The sequence below is a fragment of the Babylonia areolata genome, chromosome 6 (assembly GCF_041734735.1).
Source record: "Babylonia areolata isolate BAREFJ2019XMU chromosome 6, ASM4173473v1, whole genome shotgun sequence".
In the NCBI taxonomy this organism is placed as follows: Eukaryota; Metazoa; Mollusca; class Gastropoda; order Neogastropoda; family Buccinidae; genus Babylonia; species Babylonia areolata.
Genome location: NC_134881.1, coordinates 449050 through 470068, shown reverse-complemented (window position 1 = coordinate 470068; position 21019 = coordinate 449050). Strand labels below are relative to the sequence as shown.

The 21019-nt window shown below is 41.4% G+C and overlaps 1 protein-coding gene across 1 annotated transcript in view; it reads right to left on the bottom strand.

Moving 5' to 3' along the window:
* The window catches only part of LOC143283195 (androglobin-like), a 200635-nt gene that overhangs the window by 7123 nt on the left and 172493 nt on the right, over positions 1-21019 (bottom strand). Inside the window, exons 29-30 of the mRNA XM_076589370.1 lie at positions 5124-5219; positions 1727-1977 (exon numbers count right to left, since the gene is read on the bottom strand). Coding sequence (XP_076445485.1) covers positions 1727-1977; positions 5124-5219 — 347 coding nt within the window. The remainder of the gene's footprint in view (positions 1-1726; positions 1978-5123; positions 5220-21019) is intronic.

Sequence of the window (21019 nt, the reverse complement as noted above, 5' to 3'; positions counted from 1 at the left end):
AGTCTGACCTGAAGGCACTAAATACAGTGTGACCTGAAGTCATGACCTGTGAGAGGCACTAAATACAGTGTGACCTGAAGGCACTAAATACAGTGTGACCTGAAGTCACTAAATACAGTGTGACCTGAAGTCAGGAACTTGTGAGAGGCACTAAATACAGTGTGACCTGAAGGCACTAAATACAGTGTGACCTGAAGGCACTAAATACAGTGTGACCTGAAGTCAGGAACTTGTGAGAGGCACTAAATACAGTGTGACCTGAAGTCATGACCTGTGAGAGGCACTAAATACAGTGTGACCTGAAGCCAGGAACCTGTGAGAGGCACTAAATACAGTGTGACCTGAAGTCATGACCTGTGAGAGGCACTAAATACAGTGTGACCTGAAGGCACTAAATACAGTGTGACCTGAAGCCAGGAACTTGTGAGAGGCACTAAATACAGTGTAACCTGAAGTCAGGAACTTGTGAGAGGCACTAAATACAGTGTAACCTGAAGTCAGGAATCTGTGAGAGGCACTAAGTACAGTGTGACCTGAAGTCAGGAACTTGTGAGAGGCACTAAGTACAGTGTGACCTGAAGGCACTAAATAGTGTGACCTGAAGTCATGATCTTGTGAGAGGCACTAAATACAGTGTGACCTGAAGTCAGGAACTTGTGAGAGGCACTAAATACAGTGTGACCTGAAGTCATGACCTGTGAGAGGCACTAAATACAGTGTGACCTGAAGGCACTAAATACAGTGTGACCTGAAGTAATGATCTTGTGAGAGGCACTAAATACAGTGTGACCTGAAGGCACTAAATACAGTGTGACCTGAAGTAATGATCTTGTGAGAGGCACTAAATACAGTGTGACCTGAAGTCAGGAACTTGTGAGAGGCACTAAACACAGTGTGACCTGAAGTCATGCTCTTGTGAGAGGCACTAAATACAGTGTGACCTGAAGTCAGGAACTTGTGAGAGGCACTAAATACAGTGTGACCTGAAGTCATGATCTGTGAGAGGCACTAAATACAGTGTGACCTGAAGTCATGATCTTGTGAGAGGCACTAAATACAGTGTGACCTGAAGTCATGACCTGTGAGAGGCACTAAGTACAGTGTGACCTGAAGTCATGACCTGTGAGAGGCACTAAGTACAGTGTGACCTGAAGTCATGATCTGTGAGAGGCACTAAATACAGTGTGACCTGAAGTCATGACCTGTGAGAGGCACTAAGTACAGTGTGACCTGAAGTCATGATCTGTGAGAGGCACTAAATACAGTGTGACCTGAAGTCATGATCTTGTGAGAGGCACTAAATACAGTGTGACCTGAAGTCATGACCTGTGAGAGGCACTAAGTACAGTGTGACCTGAAGTCAGGAACCTGTGATAGGCACTAAGTACAGTGTGACCTGAAGTCAGGAACTTGTGAGAGGCACTAAGTACAGTGTGACCTGAAGTCATGACCTGTGAGAGGCACTAAGTACAGTGTGACCTGAAGTCAGGAACCTGTGATAGGCACTAAGTACAGTGTGACCTGAAGTCATGGCCTGTGAGAGGCACTAAGTACAGTGTGACCTGAAGTCATGACCTGAGAGAGGCACTAAGTACAGTGTGACCTGAAGTCATGACCTGTGAGAGGCACTAAGTACAGTGTGACCTGAAGTCATGACCTGTGAGAGGCACTAAGTTCAGTGTGACCTGAAGTCATGACCTGTGAGAGGCACTAAGTACAGTGTGACCTGAAGATGGGCGGGCGATGGTGCACGTTGTCCCTGGAGCTGGTCAGTAGGGGGCAGAAGGTGGTGGACAGGTCATGATCCTTGGAGTCCGTGGCCGTGACAGCCACTTGCGGGAGCAGCACGGAGGGCGGCTCCTTCACGCCTTTCATGTCTCCTGTGCCCCCCACCACCTCCTCCGCTACAGCCTCAACCTCCTGCCCGGCTGCTGTCGCGGCGTGTGCCTTGAGGAAGTTGAGGCGTGACTGGTGAGCCTGGCGACAATTTTCAGAAATGCCGACAGCTGTCAAGTGTTTGTAGAAACAATCAGGAAATTTGATAGGAACATTCTGAATTTGATATGAACACTCTGACTCCTAGCCACATCAGCAAACGTGCATTTTATCTACAAGGCATACAATTACTTGGGCTTACCTGCAACACGATGTACCTGGCGACGTGACCTCGAGGCAGACACCAAGAAGATGGGGCACACCTGGAGACAATTAGAAAGGGCAGCCCAGGACAGAGGACTCTGGCGGACTGTCGTGAGCGGCCTATGCTCCGGGGGGAGTGATGGGCATAACTGACTGATACAATTACTTGGGCTTACCTGCAACACGATGTAACTGCTACAATTAAGCTGATTGATCCATTCATTGTTATTTCAATGCAAAGAGGCACGCGACTAGCTGAGCATCATCGCGTGAGGCCTAGGTTAGTAGTGACTGCCCTGGCCTCGTGAGCGTCTGGATGATGTTACCACAGGAAAGCATGTGATCATGTGAACTCGTCGGAACAATTTTGACGCTGGCGTAACGTCAGAACAAACTGCAATCGAGCGGAACAAAATACGGCGAAATCGTTACAGTTGGCATCTCTGAATTTCTGAGGACACATGTTGCGGTGACGCTCGGTGTCGTCCCGTTTCACCTACCCTCGATTCGCTTATACATTATCCAATTGGTGATTCCCGATTCGCCTTTTGTCAGTTCACCAATTTTTTCAGTTGCTTTGTGTGTGTGTGTGTGTGTGTGTGTGTGTGTGTGTGTGTGTGTGTCTGTGCTGATGTATGAGTCTGTACTGATACAGAAACAACCACCCAAAACGCTCACTTTCTTCGCGGCTGGCCCGGTCTCTGGTAATGGCGGTCTAGAAGTCTCTGCATCAGTAATTTTGATACAGCAAAATGTGTCCTGCCTCTTTTGCTTTGGTCTCTGACAAAGCTTTATCCAAAAGTGAACTGTATAATAATCATAATTATTTGCTGGAAAGTCAATTCCAAAAGAAATAACATTCGCCCTGTCTTAAGACCAGCAGAGAATTACAAGAGTTCACAGAAGCTGACAGTCGCATCTCTGCACAAAACATCGATGTGTAGTGTGTGTGTGTGTGTGTGTGTGTGTGTGTGTGCCTGTCTGTGGGTGTCTGTGTGTGCAAGGGTTCGTTTAAGAGTGGGTGGGGGTAGGTGGGGGAGCAGTTGAGTAGGTCAAACGGGACTGGTGGGTAGGCGAAGCGGGACAGAGGCAAACTGTGAAGAGATCACTGAGGGTGGCGCTACGATCAACCAGTAGGTCAAACGGGACTGAGTCAAACTGTGAAGAGATCACTGAGGGTGGCGCTTCGATCAACCAGTAGGTCAAACGGGACTGAGTCAAACTGTGAAGAGATCACTGAGGGTAGCGCTACGATCAACCAGTAGGTCAAACGGGACTGAGTCAAACTGTGAAGAGATCACTGAGGGTGGCGCTACGATCAACCAGTAGGTCAAACGGGACAGAGTCAAACTGTGAAGAGATCACTGAGGGTGGCGCTTCGATCAACCAGTAGGTCAAACGGGACTGAGTCAAACTGTGAAGAGATCACTGAGGGTAGCGCTACGATCAACCAGTAGGTCAAACGGGACAGAGTCAAACTGTGAAGAGATCACTGAGGGTAGCGCTACGATCAACCAGTAGGTCAAACGGGACTGAGTCAAACTGTGAAGAGATCACTGAGGGTAGCGCTACGATCAACCAGTAGGTCAAACGGGACTGAGCGAATCGGCCCTGCACCGTGACGGTCGCACCACCACTTTCCATACTTTACAGAGTTCAAGTTTCCCTACTTTACAGAGTTTATATTTCCCTACTTTACAGAGTTCAAATTTCCCTACTTTACAGAGTTTATGTATCCCTACTTTACAGAGTTCAAGTTTCCCAACTTCAGATGTTTCCGTACTTTACAGAGTTCAAGTTTCCCAACTTCAGAAAGTTCAAATTTCCCTACTTTACAGAGTTCAAACTTCCCTGCTTTACAGAGTTTATGTTTCCGTACTTTACAGAGTTTATGTTTCCCTACTTTACAGAGTTCAAGCTTCCCAACTTCAGATGTTTCCGTACTTTACAGAGTTCAAGTTTCCCAACTTCACAGAGTTTGAGTTGACATTTTTCCTTTCAACTTCCATCCATGTGTATTATAAGACGGTACGTCGGTAAAGGCCTATTTTAGCATCCTAAATTACTGACCTATTTTACCGGCAATTTTTGAGCATGTATGAAACGATATTACCATCACTAGATGTTGTGACCCACTTTCGGTGGATTTCCACTCTTACTTTGTACGTTGTTTGACTCCATTTCCATGCGGATTAACGTGTCACTGTCTTGCTTTTTCCGTTTTTCGTCCCACAAACCATGCACTGTAACTAACAGGTGCAATGATTTAGGATGCTAAATAGAACATTACAGCGAATGCGTGGTTTTGAAATGTGTCGAAACGCTGTCCTGATTCAGGATTGTATCGAAGTCGATCTCCGCAGCTGGAAGTATGACATTCGATGATTGATGATAAAAAGAACGAAACCTTACCTTGAATCCTGATGATAAAATGAACGAAACCTTACCTTGAATTCTGATGATAAAAAGAACGAAACCTTACCTTGAATCCTTGATGATAAAATGAACGAAACCTTACCTTGAATCCTGATGATAAAAAGAACGAAACCTTACCTTGAATCCTGATGATAAAAAGAACGAAACCTTACCTTGAATCCTGATGATAAAATGAACGAAACCTTACCTTGAATCCTGATGATAAAAAGAACGAAACCTTACCTTGAATCCTGATGATAAAAAGAACGAAACCTTACCTTGAATCCTGATGATAAAATGAACGAAACCTTACCTTGAATCCAGACTGAAAACAGTTCACAAACAACTCCCATTCACGCCAACAACATTGATAATGAAATATACAAAAATAAAGTAGGATAAGGGACAGAAAGACAGATACGCACACACACATACACACACACACACGCCGCGCGATCGCACGCACACACACGCACATATATACATGCACACACACAAACACACCACATTACACACACACACACACACACACACACACACACACCACACCACACCACACACACTATTACTTTCATTGCTCTGCCAGGCTCTGCATCTTCCCAGGCTTTCTTCATGGCGCGGATTTCGTCCACTCTCTCCATGTCTTTCTTCAACTCTATGTCTTCCTGGAACACAGCACGCTGATTGTGTTGTTTCTCTTGTCACTGATTGTGTTGTTTTCCTTGTCACTGGTTGTGTTGTTTCTGTTGTCACTGATTGTGTTGTTTCTGTTGTCACTGATGTGTTGATTCTGTTGTCACTTATTGTGTTGTTTCTGTTGTCACTGATTGTGCCGTTTCTGTTGTCACTGATTGTGCCGTTTCTGTTGTCACTGACAGTGTTGATTCTGTTGTCACCGATTGTTGTTTCTGTTGTCACTGATTGTGTTGATTCTGTTGTCACCGATTGTTGTTTCTGTTGTCACTGATTGTGTTGTTTCTGTTGTCACTGACTGTGTTGATTCTGTCGTCACCGATTGTGCTGTTTCTGTTGTCACTGATTGTGCTGTTTCTGTTGTCACTGACTGTGTTGATTCTGTCGTCACCGATTGTGTTGATTCTGTTGTCACCGATTGTGTTGATTCGGTTGTCAGCGATTGTGTTGTTTCTGTTGTCACTGTGTTGTTTCTGTTGTCATTGATTCTGCTATTTCTGTTGATTGTGTTGTCACTGATTGTGTTGATTCTGTTGTCACCGATTGTGCTGTTTCTGTTGTCACTGATTGTGTTGATTCTGTTGTCACTGATTTTGTTGTTTCTGTTGTCACCGATTGTGTTGATTCTGTGGTCACTGATTGTGTTGATTCTGTTGTCACTGATTTTGTTGTTTCTGTTGTCACTGATTGTGTTGATTCTGTTGTCACTGATTGTGTTGTTTCTGTTGTCACCGATTGTGCTGTTTCTGTTGTCACTGATTGTGTTGATTCTGTTGTCACTGACTGTGTTGATTCTGTTGTCACTGATTCGGTTGTCACTGATTGTGTTGATTCTGTTGTCACTGATTGTGTTGATTCTGTTGTCACTGATTGTGTTGATTCTGTTGTCACCGATTGTTGTTTCTGTTGTCACTGATTGTGTTGATTCTGTTGTCACCGATTGTTGTTTCTGTTGTCACTGATTGTGCTGTTTCTGTTGTCACTGACTGTGTTGATTCTGTCGTCACCGATTGTGTTGATTCTGTTGTCACCGATTGTGTTGATTCGGTTGTCAGCGATTGTGTTGTTTCTGTTGTCACTGTGTTGTTTCTGTTGTCATTGATTCTGCTATTTCTGTTGATTGTGTTGTCACTGATTGTGTTGATTCTGTTGTCACCGATTGTGCTGTTTCTGTTGTCACTGATTGTGTTGATTCTGTTGTCACTGATTTTGTTGTTTCTGTTGTCACCGATTGTGTTGATTCTGTGGTCACTGATTGTGTTGATTCTGTTGTCACTGATTTTGTTGTTTCTGTTGTCACTGATTGTGTTGATTCTGTTGTCACTGATTGTGTTGTTTCTGTTGTCACCGATTGTGCTGTTTCTGTTGTCACTGATTGTGTTGATTCTGTTGTCACTGACTGTGTTGATTCTGTTGTCACTGATTCGGTTGTCACTGATTGTGTTGATTCTGTTGTCACTGATTGTGTTGATTCTGTTGTCACTGATTGTGTTGATTCTGTTGTCACCGACTGTTGTTTCTGTTGTCACTGATTGTGTTGATTCTGTTGTCACCGATTGTTGTTTCTGTTGTCACTGATTGTGTTGTTTCTGTTGTCACTGACTGTGTTGATTCTGTCGTCACCGATTGTGTTGATTCTGTTGTCACCGATTGTGTTGATTCTGTTGTCACCGATTGTGTTGTTTCTGTTGTCACTGTGTTGTTTCTGTTGTCATTGATTCTGCTATTTCTGTTGATTGTGTTGTCACTGATTGTGTTGATTCTGTTGTCACCGATTGTGCTGTTTCTGTTGTCACTGATTGTGTTGATTCTGTTGTCACTGATTTTGTTGTTTCTGTTGTCACCGATTGTGTTGATTCTGTGGTCACTGATTGTGTTGATTCTGTGGTCACTGATTGTGTTGATTCTGTTGTCACTGATTTTGTTGTTTCTGTTGTCACCGATTGTGTTGATTCTGTTGTCACTGATTGTGTTGTTTCTGTTGTCACCGATTGTGCTGTTTCTGTTGTCACTGATTGTGTTGATTCTGTTGTCACTGATTCGGTTGTCACTGATTGTGTTGATTCTGTTGTCACTGATTGTGTTGATTCTGTTGTCACTGATTGTGTTGATTCTGTTGTCACCGATTGTGTTGTTTCTGTTGTCACCGATTGTGTTGTTTCTGTTGTCACCGATTGTGTTGACTCTGTTGTCACCGATTGTGTTGTTGATACTGCTCTCCATCTCCTTTAGAACAGTTCATTTTGTGTACTTCTTGTTTTTGCTTTCAAGCCATTTGCCAAAGTGGTTGTGGGTGTGTGTGTGTGTGTGTGTGTGTGTGTGTGTGTGTGTGTGTGTGTGTGTGTGTGTGTGTGTGTGTGCGTGCGAGAGACAGACAGACAGACAGAGACAGAAAGACAGAGACAGAAAGACAGAGACAGACAGAGATAGAGAAAGACAGAGAGAAGCAGCGACACAGAGAGAGAGAGAGAGAGAGAGAGAGAGAGAGAGAGAGAGAAAGAGACAGACAGACAGACAGACAGACAGACAGACAGACAGACAGAGATACGGATAACTTATTCATGTACAGGCCATTGCCCCTCATGAAGGGGTACATACACATGATCATGTAAGAAACAACAAAAAAACAAGAAATAAGCGGTCATATCATCAAGAACAAAGTTCAGTATTCTAAGACATCAGAGTTGATCGTAGTCTGAATGCTTTAAACAAATAAATTGACAAATTGCGAATGGTCTGTTCATGCCGAGAAGTCATGAGTAATGCTAATCTATGCTGATTGGGAAATTACAGAATTTGGATGATATATACCTTGTTCTTACGTCATGCAGAACAGGACAAGTTAGGACGAAATGTATTTCATTTTCTTCTTAATTGTTGCAAAGTTTGCACCTTAGATCAGTTGCATTATGTATTCTATATCGGTAATAATGTACTGCAATTTCAGAAATACCAAGCCTGAATCTTGCCATTGAATACTTTAAGTGTCGATCTATGTTTAAAAGTAAATGCTGTTTGATATCCGGTACAGTGCAGAATGTTCTGTAAACATTAAATCTCTCACTATTATGAAAATCCCATTCCTGCCATCTGCATACAACTACCCTTGCTTTGAACACGCTGGGAAATTCGTCAAACTCTCTATGCCTTGGTTTAACTAAACGTAACCAAATCCAAACATATACAATTTACTGCGGATGTTCGAAACCCAGTTTCTTTTGTCACGTACATCCAGATCGAGCAAGGATCGATATGATTTGTGTGTAATCTAGACTTATGCATTCTCGTTATACCAATACATCTTATACATGAATTTATATAAATAGGGTTCCTGTTTGTTTTTCCATATACAAAGTCGTTAGGACACAGAAAGAGAGAGACAGAGAGAAGACTCAAAGTCATCATTGCTATCACAATGATAATCATAGAAAAGACGATGAAAGAAACACGAATTCTATGTAAAAGAAAAGACAGAAAGAAAAATGTTGATGTCATGACCAATGGAACATATGAGCAGATACAGATAACATTCGTTTTAGTGCACAGTAGAAAATGTCAGTATATTACCAGCACAACACTTAACATCAGATAACACTGATCACATCACCAGCGACCGTGTGCGCCAGAACCATCAAGCAGCAGATTGGACCTCTGGAAGGCCTGCTGACATCAATTACGCCTCTATGACCACGAAACTCGATCCAATGGCCTTGCTAAAACCACCCTCCAATGAACTATTGAGAGGGAGAGAGAGAGAGAGAGAGAGAGAGAGAGAGAGAGAGAGAGAGAGAGACAGACAGAGAGAGAGAGACAGAGAGAGAGAGAGAGAGAGACGTAAGGGATGATGATGATAAGGAGGAGGAGGAGGAGGAAGAAGAAGAAAATGAAGAGAGAAGAAGAAGAAAATGAAGAGAGAAGAAGAAGAAGAAGAAGAAGAAGAAGAAGTCAACAGCAACGATACAGACAGGCAAAAGGAGACGACGAGGTTTGTTGAAACCAAAAGGTTGATACGATCAGGTTTGTTGAAACCAAAAGGTTGATACGATCAGGTTAGTTTAAACCAAAAGGTTGATATGATCAGGTTTGTTGAAACCAAAAGGTTGATACGATCAGGTTTGTTGAAACCAAAAGGTTGATACGATCAGGTTAGTTGAAACCAAAAGGTTGCTACGATCAGGTTTGTTTGAACCAAAAGGTTGATACGATCAGGTCTGTTGAAACCAAAAGGTTGATACGATCAGGTTTGTTTAAACCAAAAGGTTGATACGATCAGGTTTGTTGAAACCAAAAGGTTGATATCATCAGGTTTGTTTAAACCAAAAGGTTGATATCATCAGGTTTGTTGATATGATCAGGTTTGCTTGAACCAAAAGGTTGATATGATCAGGTTTGTTTGAACCAAAAGGTTGATATGATCAGGTTTGTTGAAACCAAAAGGTTGATACGATCAGGTTTGTTGAAACCAAAAGGTTGCTACGATCAGGTTTGTTGAAACCAAAAGGTTGATACGATCAGGTTTGTTGAAACCAAAAGGTTGATACGATCAGATTTGTTGAAACCAAAAGGTTGATACGATCAGGTTTGTTGAAACCAAAAGGTTGATACGATCAGGTTTGGTTGAACCAAAAGGTTGATACGATCAGGTCTGTTGAAACCAAAAGGTTGATACGATCAGGTTTGTTTAAACCAAAAGGTTGATACGATCAGGTTTGTTGAAACCAAAAGGTTGATATCATCAGGTTTGTTTAAACCAAAAGGTTGATATCATCAGGTTTGTTGATATGATCAGGTTTGCTTGAACCAAAAGGTTGATATGATCAGGTTTGTTTGAACCAAAAGGTTGATGTGATCAGGTTTGTTGAAACCAAAAGGTTGATACGATCAGGTTTGTTGAAACCAAAAGGTTGCTACGATCAGGTTTGTTTGAACCAAAAGGTTGATACGATCAGGTTTGTTGAAACCAAAAGGTTGATACGATCAGGTTTGTTGAAACCAAAAGGTTGATACGATCAGATTTGTTGAAACCAAAAGGTTGATACGATCAGGTTTGTTGAAACCAAAAGGTTGATACGATCAGGTTTGTTGAAACCAAAAGGTTGATACGATCAGGTTTGTTTGAACCAAAAGGTTGATACGATCAGGTCTGTTGAAACCAAAAGGTTGATACGATCAGGTTTGTTTAAACCAAAAGGTTGATACGATCAGGTTTGTTGAAACCAAAAGGTTGATATCATCAGGTTTGTTTAAACCAAAAGGTTGATATATCAGGTTTGTTGATATGATCAGGTTTGCTTGAACCAAAAGGTTGATATGATCAGGTATGTTTGAACCAAAAGGTTGATATGATCAGGTTTGTTCAAACCAAAAAGTTGATACGATCAGGTTTGTTGAAACCAAAAGGTTGATATGATCAGGTTTGTTTGAACCAAAAGGTTGATATGATCAGGTTTGTTTGAACGAAAAGGTTGATATGATCAGGTTTGTTGAAACCAAAAGGTTGATACGATCAGGCTTGTTTAAACCGAAAGGTTGATACGATCAGGCTTGTTTAAACCAAAAGGTTGATATGTGGGGGGTGGAGGGGGAGCGGGAGGGACGAGGGGGGAGAGATGGTGGCGGGTGTTTGCACGCCCACACGCGCGAGCTTGTGTCTGTGTGTTGCGTGTATGCGGGTGGGTGAGTTGGTACGTGTGTGGGTGTGTGTGTGTGTGTGTGTGTGTGTGTGTGTGTGTGTGTGTTTTCTAATGTATAAATATGTATGTGAGATTTTTTTTTTTTACACGAACTGTTTTATGAAGTAATCTTGCAGTTTGTTACAATACGTACATTTTTACATTTTCAAGTTTAATTTCTTAAATGTAATAATGTACACACGTTTTTACTAGAAATGTTTGATGAATATTGCTTTATCATGTGATGTTGTAGCCTGTGTATTTCAATTGTTGTCATTCGTGTGTGTGTGTGTGTGTGTGTGTGTGTGTGTGTGTGTGTGTGAACATTTGTTTCATCTTTCTAGTTTTGATCTGTGTGTGTAATGTGGGGTGTTTCTTCAGGGAAATGCTTAGCAGGAACTTTTATTTTATTTTATATATATATATATATATATATATATATATATATATATATATATATATATATATATTATGTAATGTCGCAGTAGTTTCTATTATTTGATTGTTGATCTGTGTTCGTGTGTGTATTGTGCCTGTAGGTGCGTGTATGTGTGTGTGTGTCACTGAGTGAGTGCGTGAGTAATGTGTTTGGGTATACGGCTTGTGTTCGTTGGTGCATGTGTGCGTGCGTGCGTGCGTGCGCGCGCGCGCGTGTGTGCGTGTATGTGTGTGTGCGCACGTTGTGTGTTTTGTGTATATATGTATGTATGTATGTACCTACGTATATATGCATGCGTACACGTGCTTGTGTTCTTTCAATTTCAATTGTCTACTTTTGTTGTTGTTGTTGTTGTTATCATTTTTTAAATACCTGTTGCATTTCTTGATTTAATCAACTGACATGACCTATTTTAATTGTTCTCCCTCACCTATGTTTCAAATTATATGCATATGTCTGTGTGTGGGGATGTTTGAGTGAATGTTTTAGTGCCATTGTAAAGCGCATAGAGCTTCAAGAATATGCGCTATAGCAAGAAGTCTTAATAAAAAAAAATAAAAAAATGATCAGGTTTGTTTGAACCAAAAGGTTGATACGAACAGGTTTGTTTGAACCGAAAGGTTGATATGATCAGGTTTGTTTAAATCAAAAGGTTGATACGATGAGGTTTGTTCAAACCAGTATCAGTATCAGTATCAGTAGCTCAAGGAGGCGTCACTGCGTTCGGACAAATCCATATACGCTACACCACATCTGCCGAGCAGATGCCTGACCAGCAGCGTAACCCAACGCGCTTAGGCCTTGAGAAAAAAAAAAATATATATAAGCGTACATACATAAATAAATAAATAATAATTATGATGAAAAAAAAGATAGTAGTAATGAAAATAATGATAAAATAATAATAATAATAAATAAATAATTAAATAAATAAGACAACAATGATGATAAATAAGCAAATAAATATAAACCATGAAGACACACATCCACACCCACACCCACACATGCACAACAGATACGCCCCCAAAACGCAGTTTCACAGATATGAAAGCACAGTCAAATACATATAAATGTACATGAGCTCCAACACACACACACACACACACACACACACACACATACACCACAAATTTCCCTGCACCTCCTCTACCCCCTCCTCCACACACTCGGAGTTTCTAGTCTATGTATCGCAGCTTCCACGGCACACACACACACACACACACACACAAACACGCACACGCACACACACACACTCACACACACAGATGAACACTTACTTGTACAAGCACACACACACACGTCCATATCTCCCACCCCCAACCCCACACACATATATACAAAGATATATATATAATATATACGTTCCAATATCCTGATGCTCCCACAGTGTAGGCATGCATACACTCACATACCTCATCCTCTATCTCACCTCCTCCCTGCTCCCCCACCTCCCCCTCACACACACACAACACACACACACACACACACACACACACACACACACACACACACACATGCACAGAACTCTCCTGACACTTGTGTACACTTACCCTCTCACGCATGTTCAAACCAAAAGGTTGATACGATATGGTTTGTTTAAACCAAAAGGTCGATACGACGAGATTTGTTTAAACCAAAAGGTTGATACGATCAGGTTTGTTAAAACCAAAAGGTCGATACGACGAGATTTGTTCAAACCAAAACGTTGATACGATGAGGTTTGTTTACAGCAAAATTTTGATACGATCAGATTTGTTTAAACCAAAAGGTTGATACGACGAGATTTACTCAAACCAAAAGGCTGATACGACGAGATTTGTTCAAACCAAAAGGTTGATACGACGAGATTTACTCAAACCAAAAGGTTGATACGACGAGATTTGTTCAAACCAAAAGGTTGATACGACGAGAATTGTTCAACCCAACGGTTGATATGATCAGGTTTGTTTACAGCAAAATTCTGATACGATCAGGTTTGTTTAAACCAAAAGGTTGATACGACGAGATTTGTTCAAACCAAAAGCTTGATACGACGAGATTTGTTCAAACCAAAAGGCTGATAGGATCTGGTTTGTTTAAACCAAAAGGTTGATACGACGAGATTTGTTCCAACCAAAAGGTTGATACGATCAGGTTTGTTTAAACCAAAAGGTTGAGACGATCAGGTTTGTTTAAGCTAAAAGGTTGATACGACGAGATTTGTTCAAACCCAAAGGTTGATACGACGAAACCAAAAGGTTGATTCGACCAGGTTTGTTTAAACGAAAAGGTTGATACCACGAGATTTTGGTCAAACCGAAAGGTTGATACGACGAGGTTTGTTTAAACCAAAAGGTTAATACGATGAGGTTTGTTTAAATCAAAAGGCTGATACGATCAGGTTTGTTCAGACCAAAAAGTTGATACGATCAGGTTTATTTAAACCAAAAGGTCGATACGATCAGGTTTGTTTAAACCAAAAGGTTGATACGATCAGGTTTGTTTAAACCAAAAGGTCGATACGATCAGGTTTGTTTAAACCAAAAGGTCGATACGATCAGGTTTGTTTAAACCAAAAGGTTGATACGATCAGGTTTGTTTAAACCAAAAGGTCGATACGACGAGATTTGTTCAAACCAAAAAGTTGATACGATCAGGTTTGTTTACAGCAAAATTTTCATACGATCAGGTTTGTTTAAACCAAAAGGTTGTCTCAGCTGCATAGCACGAGACATAAATTCAGATCCCCAAAACAGGCGTGGCAAGAGAGGTGGGAAAAGATTGTGCTTAGGTAGCAGAATGACAAAAGCAGAGCGGCTGTCAAAGAAATTCTTTAGAATCGGCAGTTGGAACTGTTCCAGCGCGAGAATGAGAATCTCAACAATTGAGAAATTGGCATATGATTTTGACATTTTATGTCTCCAAGAGACCAGGACAAGTGCAGACAGACCAATACATTTTGAGAATTTCACAGTCTTTCAAAGGAATGAAGGAAGAGGAGTAGCAATCATACTGAACAAAAACCTAAAAAACAAAGTTTCCACCATAAATCTAGAGAAATCGTGTAGCAACTCATGTGAACTAGTGGGGGTGCGTCTTGAAAAACCTGACGGAATTCACAAAAGCATCGTGCTCATCAATGCCTATGTTCACCCAGGAACCTGTACAACAAAAGAGGATTGGGCCTTTCTAGAGGAAATAGAGAACGAATTTGGAGACTCAGTCATTATCTGTGGAGACCTTAATGCAAAATCGAAGTTATGGGACCAGCGGAACCCCAACCCACAAGGGCTTGCACTTGAAAAATCAAATCAAATCAATCAAAAACACTTTATTAATCCACGTGGAAATTAAGTTGAAGGAATGATAGGGGAAATTCTTCTTAGCCCATTAACAACCACATCCCCAACTCGCCTTGGAACAAGACAAGGGGACAGTGACAGTATGATCGACATCGCTCTGACATCTCCAAAATTCAGACAGAAATGAATGCAGAGACGCTTCCACACCAAGGCAGTGACCACCTCCCGGTAGTTTTCAGTCTACAGAAACTGTCAGATAAACCCTGCATGAAACCGCGTGATCCATTTCAGTATGAAACCAAAGAGACAACCGTCATCGAAAAATTAAGACGCAGAAGAAACAAAAGAACGGCACCGAACAGGATGCAAACTATTCAGCCCCAATGGTGGAATGCCGACACAGAGAGAGCCTGGATAGAAAAACATGCGGCTGTCAAACTTTGGCAAAAAGAAAGAACAAAACCATCTCCAGACAAAGATATTGGAACAAAAATGAAAGAAAAAACTAAACAGTTTGAAGTCATTGCTGAAGAGGCCAAAAATGACAAGTGGAAACAGTTTTGCGAGGCACTCAGTTATGACTCAACATTGACAGAGTTCTGGCAATTTTATCGTCGCATGGAAGGGAAAACGTGCACAACAACAACCCCAGACATGTTAGACACTGACGGAACCAAGCTTAAGACAAACGAAGAAAAATGATCTGCCCAGCTCAAACGTTTCATACAAAAGAACGATCAAAGAAACTTAGATGAGAAAAAGAAATATGTTGAGGAGTTAAACCAAACCCTTATGCAGACTGGACCCGATGATGACTTGACAATAGATGATCTAAACAAAGCAATAGCTAAATGCAAGAAAGAATCGGCTCCAGGCCCAGACAAAATTCGCTACTCGGACATCAAGGAACTATCGGAAGAAGACAGAAGCAAACTTTTCAATCTATATCAAAACAGTTTCCACAATGGACATGTGCCGGAGGACTGGACACACAGCTTCTTAAAACCCATATCAAAACCAGGAAATGACCATCGTCAGGTAAACGGCTACTGGATCCTAACCATGCAAAACATTGCTGGAAAGCTCATGGAATGCATGATAGCCAGGAAACTTGCAAGGTGATCTTGAACACAGGCACATTCTCCCTTCAAATCAAGGTGGTTACAGAACAGGCAAGTCCACATGGGAAAATGCAGCTGCTTTTGCATATGAGGTGTATGAAGGATTTCAAAGAAAAGAAGAAACACTAGCAGTAGCAATCGACCTTGAAGATGCCTACAAAAAAGTCCAGTTTGCGCACCTCATGGAGCTGCTACTAAGGTATAGAGTAAGTTTGGCATGGCAAGATGGAAGCAGCAGTGCTTCAGGAAAGAACCGTCGTCCTACGCCTCAGAGGCTGGATGTCTGCACCTTCTAAACTATCCATGGGACTGCCACAAGGGTCTCCGCTCTCTCCTGTCCTCTGCAATGTCTACACGAAGGGCCTTGCAGACTTAAACAACAATGGAATAGCTGGGGTGTTTACTCTTGCGGATGATGGCCTGGTCTTCAAAACTTCGAAAGATGCTCAGGAAAGAACTAAAGCTGTCCAGAAACAACTAAACAATATTGCTCAATGGTGCAAAGACACAGGATCTTCCATCAATCCAGCGAAAGCCCAAACGTTGCTGTGCACCCTCAACAACAGAACCGCGAGCAAATCACCACCACCTGTGTCATTCGACGGGATTCAGATCGAGAAAACTGAATGCCTATGCTACCTAGGAATACACTTCGACAGGATGCTGACTTTCAGACAACATACGGAAAATACTGTTCTCAAATGCAAAAAGGGCCTTTCAGTCTTAAAAGCAATGGCAACCAAAGGTATTGAACAACGCCACCTCTTCCTGCTATACCAATCACTCGTCCTCAGTGTGAGCGATACACTATACGTAGCCTAGAAATGAGTGTGTGGAGGAGGGGGGTAGAGGAGGGGCAGGGTAATGTGTGTGTGTGTGTGTGTGTGTGTGTGTGTGTTCGGATTCTTCTTCTTCTTCTTCTGCGTTCGTGGGCTTCAACTCCCACGTTCACTCGTATATACGCGAGTGGGCTTTTTACGTGTATGACCGTTTTTACCCCGCCATATAGGCAGCCATACTCCGCTTTCGGGGGTGTGCATGCTGAGTATGTTCTTGTTTCCATACCCCACCGAACGCTGACATGGATTACAGGATCTTTAACGTGCGTATTTGATCTTCTGCTTGCGTATACACACGAAGGGGGTTCAGGCACTGGCAGGTCTGCACATATGTTGACCTGGCAGATCGTAAAAATCTCCACCCTTCACCCACCAGGCGCCGTCACCCTGATTCGAACCCGGGACCCTCAGATCGAAAGTCCAACGCTTTAACCATTCGGCTATGGCGCCCGTCGTGTTCGGATTCATGTACGTTTATGTGTATTTGACTGTGCTTTCATATCTGTGAAACTGCATGTTTGGTGCATATCTGTTATGCATGCGTGGGTGTGTGTGTGAATGTGTGTCTTCATGTTTTACATTTATTTGCTTATTTATCATCACTGTTGTCTTATTTATTTATTTATTTATTACTACTACTACTACTACTACTACTACTACCACCTTTATATATATATATATATATATATATATATATATATATATATATATATTATAATCATTATTTATTTATTTATTTACTTATTTATGTACGCTTATCTATTATTTATTCACCTTTTTTTTTCTCTCAAGGCCTGACTAAGCGCGTTGGGTTACGCTGCTGATCAGGCATCTGCTGGCAGATGTGGTGTAGCGTATATGGATTTGTCCGAACGCAGTGACGCCTCCTTCAGCTACTGAAACTGATACAACGAGATTTGTTCGAACCAAAAGGTTGATACGACGAGATTTGTTCAAACCAAAAGCTTGGTACGACGAGATTTGTTCAAACCAAAAGGTTGATAGGATCTGGTTTGTTTGAAACAAAAGGTTGATACGACGAGATTTGTTCTAACCAAAAGGTCGATACGATCAGTAAACAATAAAGGTGAAAGTAAACAACACCCACACATATATCACAGGAAAGAGACACGACTGAAGAGAAGAACACAGGGGCATATGGAGAGAGAGAGAGAGAGAGAGAGAGAGAGAGACAGACAGAGACAGACAGAGACAGAGAGACAGAGACAGACAGTGAGACAGAGAGACAGACAGACAGACTGAGACAGACAGAGAGACAGAGACAGACAGTGAGACAGAGAGACAGACAGACAGAGAGACAGACAGAGAGACAGAGACAGAGAGAGAGAGAGAGACTGACAGACAGACAGACAGAGACAGACAGACAGACAGACAGAGACAGAGACAGACAGACAGACTGACAGACAGACAGAGAGAGACAGACAGACAGACAGAGAGACAGAGAGAACGAACGAACGAAATTTTATTTTACGAGGGTAAATGAGTAAGCACAAAGTACTTGTTTCCATCCGGCCCTCTTGGGAAGAATAATAATTGAGAAAAAAAAGAAAGAAAAAGCGAGAGTAAATTCACAACACCAACGTCAAAATTACACAAGCATGTGCAAACATGAACATAGAACTTATGTACAATACAATATCGCGATAGATGAATAACAACGAGGACAATAGGGAAGGGGCGTGGTGGAGAGCGGAAGGAAGAATGGACAAGGGGAAGAGTAGGGGAGGCTGACTGAACAGACAGATATAGTGACAGTGACAGTGGAGACAGACATAGAGAGAGACTGACTGGGGAGGAAAGAGGCGAGTATATGTTGACATTCTATACATGTTTGTTGTTTATAATTGGTATGTGTCACATAATCACATGTTTTTCAATAAATGTGCACGATATATGTTTTTAAAGTTAGGGATGCCTTTTACAGTGTTTACATTGAGGCAGGATAATATTTCATTCCATAAATAGCCCCCTGAATAAGACAGACTAGATTTTAAAGATCGACCCTTGGAAGTGGTACCATAACATGACGATGAGTGTTGGTTACAAATTTATTCTTTAGTGAGGGGGGGGGGGGGGGGGGGGGGGGGGGGGGGGGGGGGAGAAAGGGGGGGGGAGCAAATCCAGACATGATTTTGAACATAAATAGACCTTTGTTAAATAGAAGTTTTGTTTTCAGTGGGAGGATATCGAGAGCTTTATAATCAGATATAGTCAACGATAAAGATTTTAAAAGAATCAGTTTTACAGCTCTTCTATGCAGACTCAATAGAGTCTTTATAATACTGTCACTCGCCGAATCCCACACAGTCGAAGCATAGTTAATGTGTGATTCTATATAAGCACTGACAAATAGTTTGCCTTGTTGTGATTATTAGGAATTTTGTTTTTTTTAGGATGGAGACACATGTGGTTTAGTTCGGACCATTCAATCAATTGGTCAATACTTTCCTGAAGAGAAAGAGACACGGTACACAGGTTGGTATGACTAGTATGAATGGTGGTGTCATCAGCAAACATTTCACATGGTGTCTTGATAGATAAGGGTAGGTCATTAATATATGTAGAAAATAAGATAGGTCCCAAAACAGAATGGTGATGTCATCAGCAAACATTTCACATGGTGTCTTGATAGATACGGCTAGGTCATTAATATATGCAGAAAATAAGATAGGTCCCAAAACAGAACCTTGAGGTACACCATAGTTAATTGGTAATAATATTGATTTTGAACCATTTGTGAACACAAGTTGTTTTCTTTCAGAGAGAAAAGATGAGTTAAGTTGTAATGTATTCAAAGACAAACCATAAATCTTTAGTCTTTTCAGGAGAGAATGATCAATCACATCAAAAACCTTCATAAAGTCAACAACAAGAGCTCCAGTAATTTCATTATTATTAATTTTAGTAAGCCACTGATCTACTAAATTTGTTAGTGCAGAATGACATGAGTGATTTGCTCTAAATCCAGACTGATTTGGAAGGAACAAGTCAAAATTATTAAAATGCTTAAGAATATGTTTATTAATATGATATTCCAGGGGTTTTGATATTACTGGCAAAATAGAAATTGGTCTGTAGTTTGAAGGTTCAGAACAATCGCCATTCTTATATATAGGAATAACTTTAGCAGTTTTGAGCGTTTTGGGAATCTTATTTCTTGTAATACTTAAATTATATATGTATGTAAGGGATTCTGCTATTATAGGAACTGAGTTTTAATAGTTGTTCGTCAAAACCATCAAGACCTCTTGTACTTGTTTGTTTTAAATGGATCAGGGCATTATAAACTTCATGTACACATATCAAAATAATATCTAATGTGGATGAAATATATGTATGTGATAACTTTATGACAGTTTTTTGTATCGCGATTCCTTTTTTAGACTATGTGATACAAACTGGAAGTGGTCGTTTCAGCCAAAAGTTGGAGAGCATATTTCAGAAATAGTCTTTGTGGAAGTTGCATATATGTGGTCGATGAGTGTTTTTGAAGTGCGCGTGATTTGTGTTGGTTTGTCCATTAACTGACTGAGATGAAAGGACTCGTATGTTTGTTTCCAGTTCAAATTACATTTCAGTAAATCAATATTATAGTCACCAAATAAAATAATTTCATTTGAGAGCAGATAAGAGTCTTCCATCACTAGCGTGAACTTATCCAACCAGTCAACGTGCTCTGCAGGATTCCTATAGATAAAGCCTACAAGAAACGGTTCCGATTTTTTTTTAAAGTGTACCTAATAATAATAATAATGGTATTTATATAGCGCTGAATCTTGTGCAGAGACAAATCAAAGCGCTTTCGCACCAGTCATTCACACGCATGCATAACTCTGAAACTGTAGAAACTAAAGACAAGGAAGGGCAGGCAAGGGAGGCTATTTTGGGAAGAGGTGGGTTTTAAGGCCAGACTTGAAAGAGCTGAGTGTGGAGACTTGACGAAGCGAAAGAGGAAGTTCATTCCAATCGCAAGGTCCAGAGACAGAGAAAGAACGGAGGCCAACAGTCAAGTGTTTGAATCTGGGTATGCGTAAACAGAGTGGATCCGAAGCCGATCGTAGTGAGCGAGATGGAGTGTAGAGGTGAAGGCAGCCACAGAGATAAGAAGAGGCAGTTTTGTGAATACATTTAGAACATAGAGTGCTGATCTTGTACTTTATTCGGTGTGAGACAGGGAGCCAGTGGAGATGTTGCAAAAGAGGAGTGATGTGCTCAGATCTTTTCTTTCTGAGGACGAGTCGTGCAGCAGAGTTTTGTATGCGCTGAAGGGACTGAATGGATGAAGCAGGCAAACCAGACAATAGAGAGTTACAGTAGTCAAGGCGATAGAGAATGAGAGAAACGACAAGTCTAGATGTTGCGTCAGTGGACAGATATTTCCGGACGGCACTGATGCGCC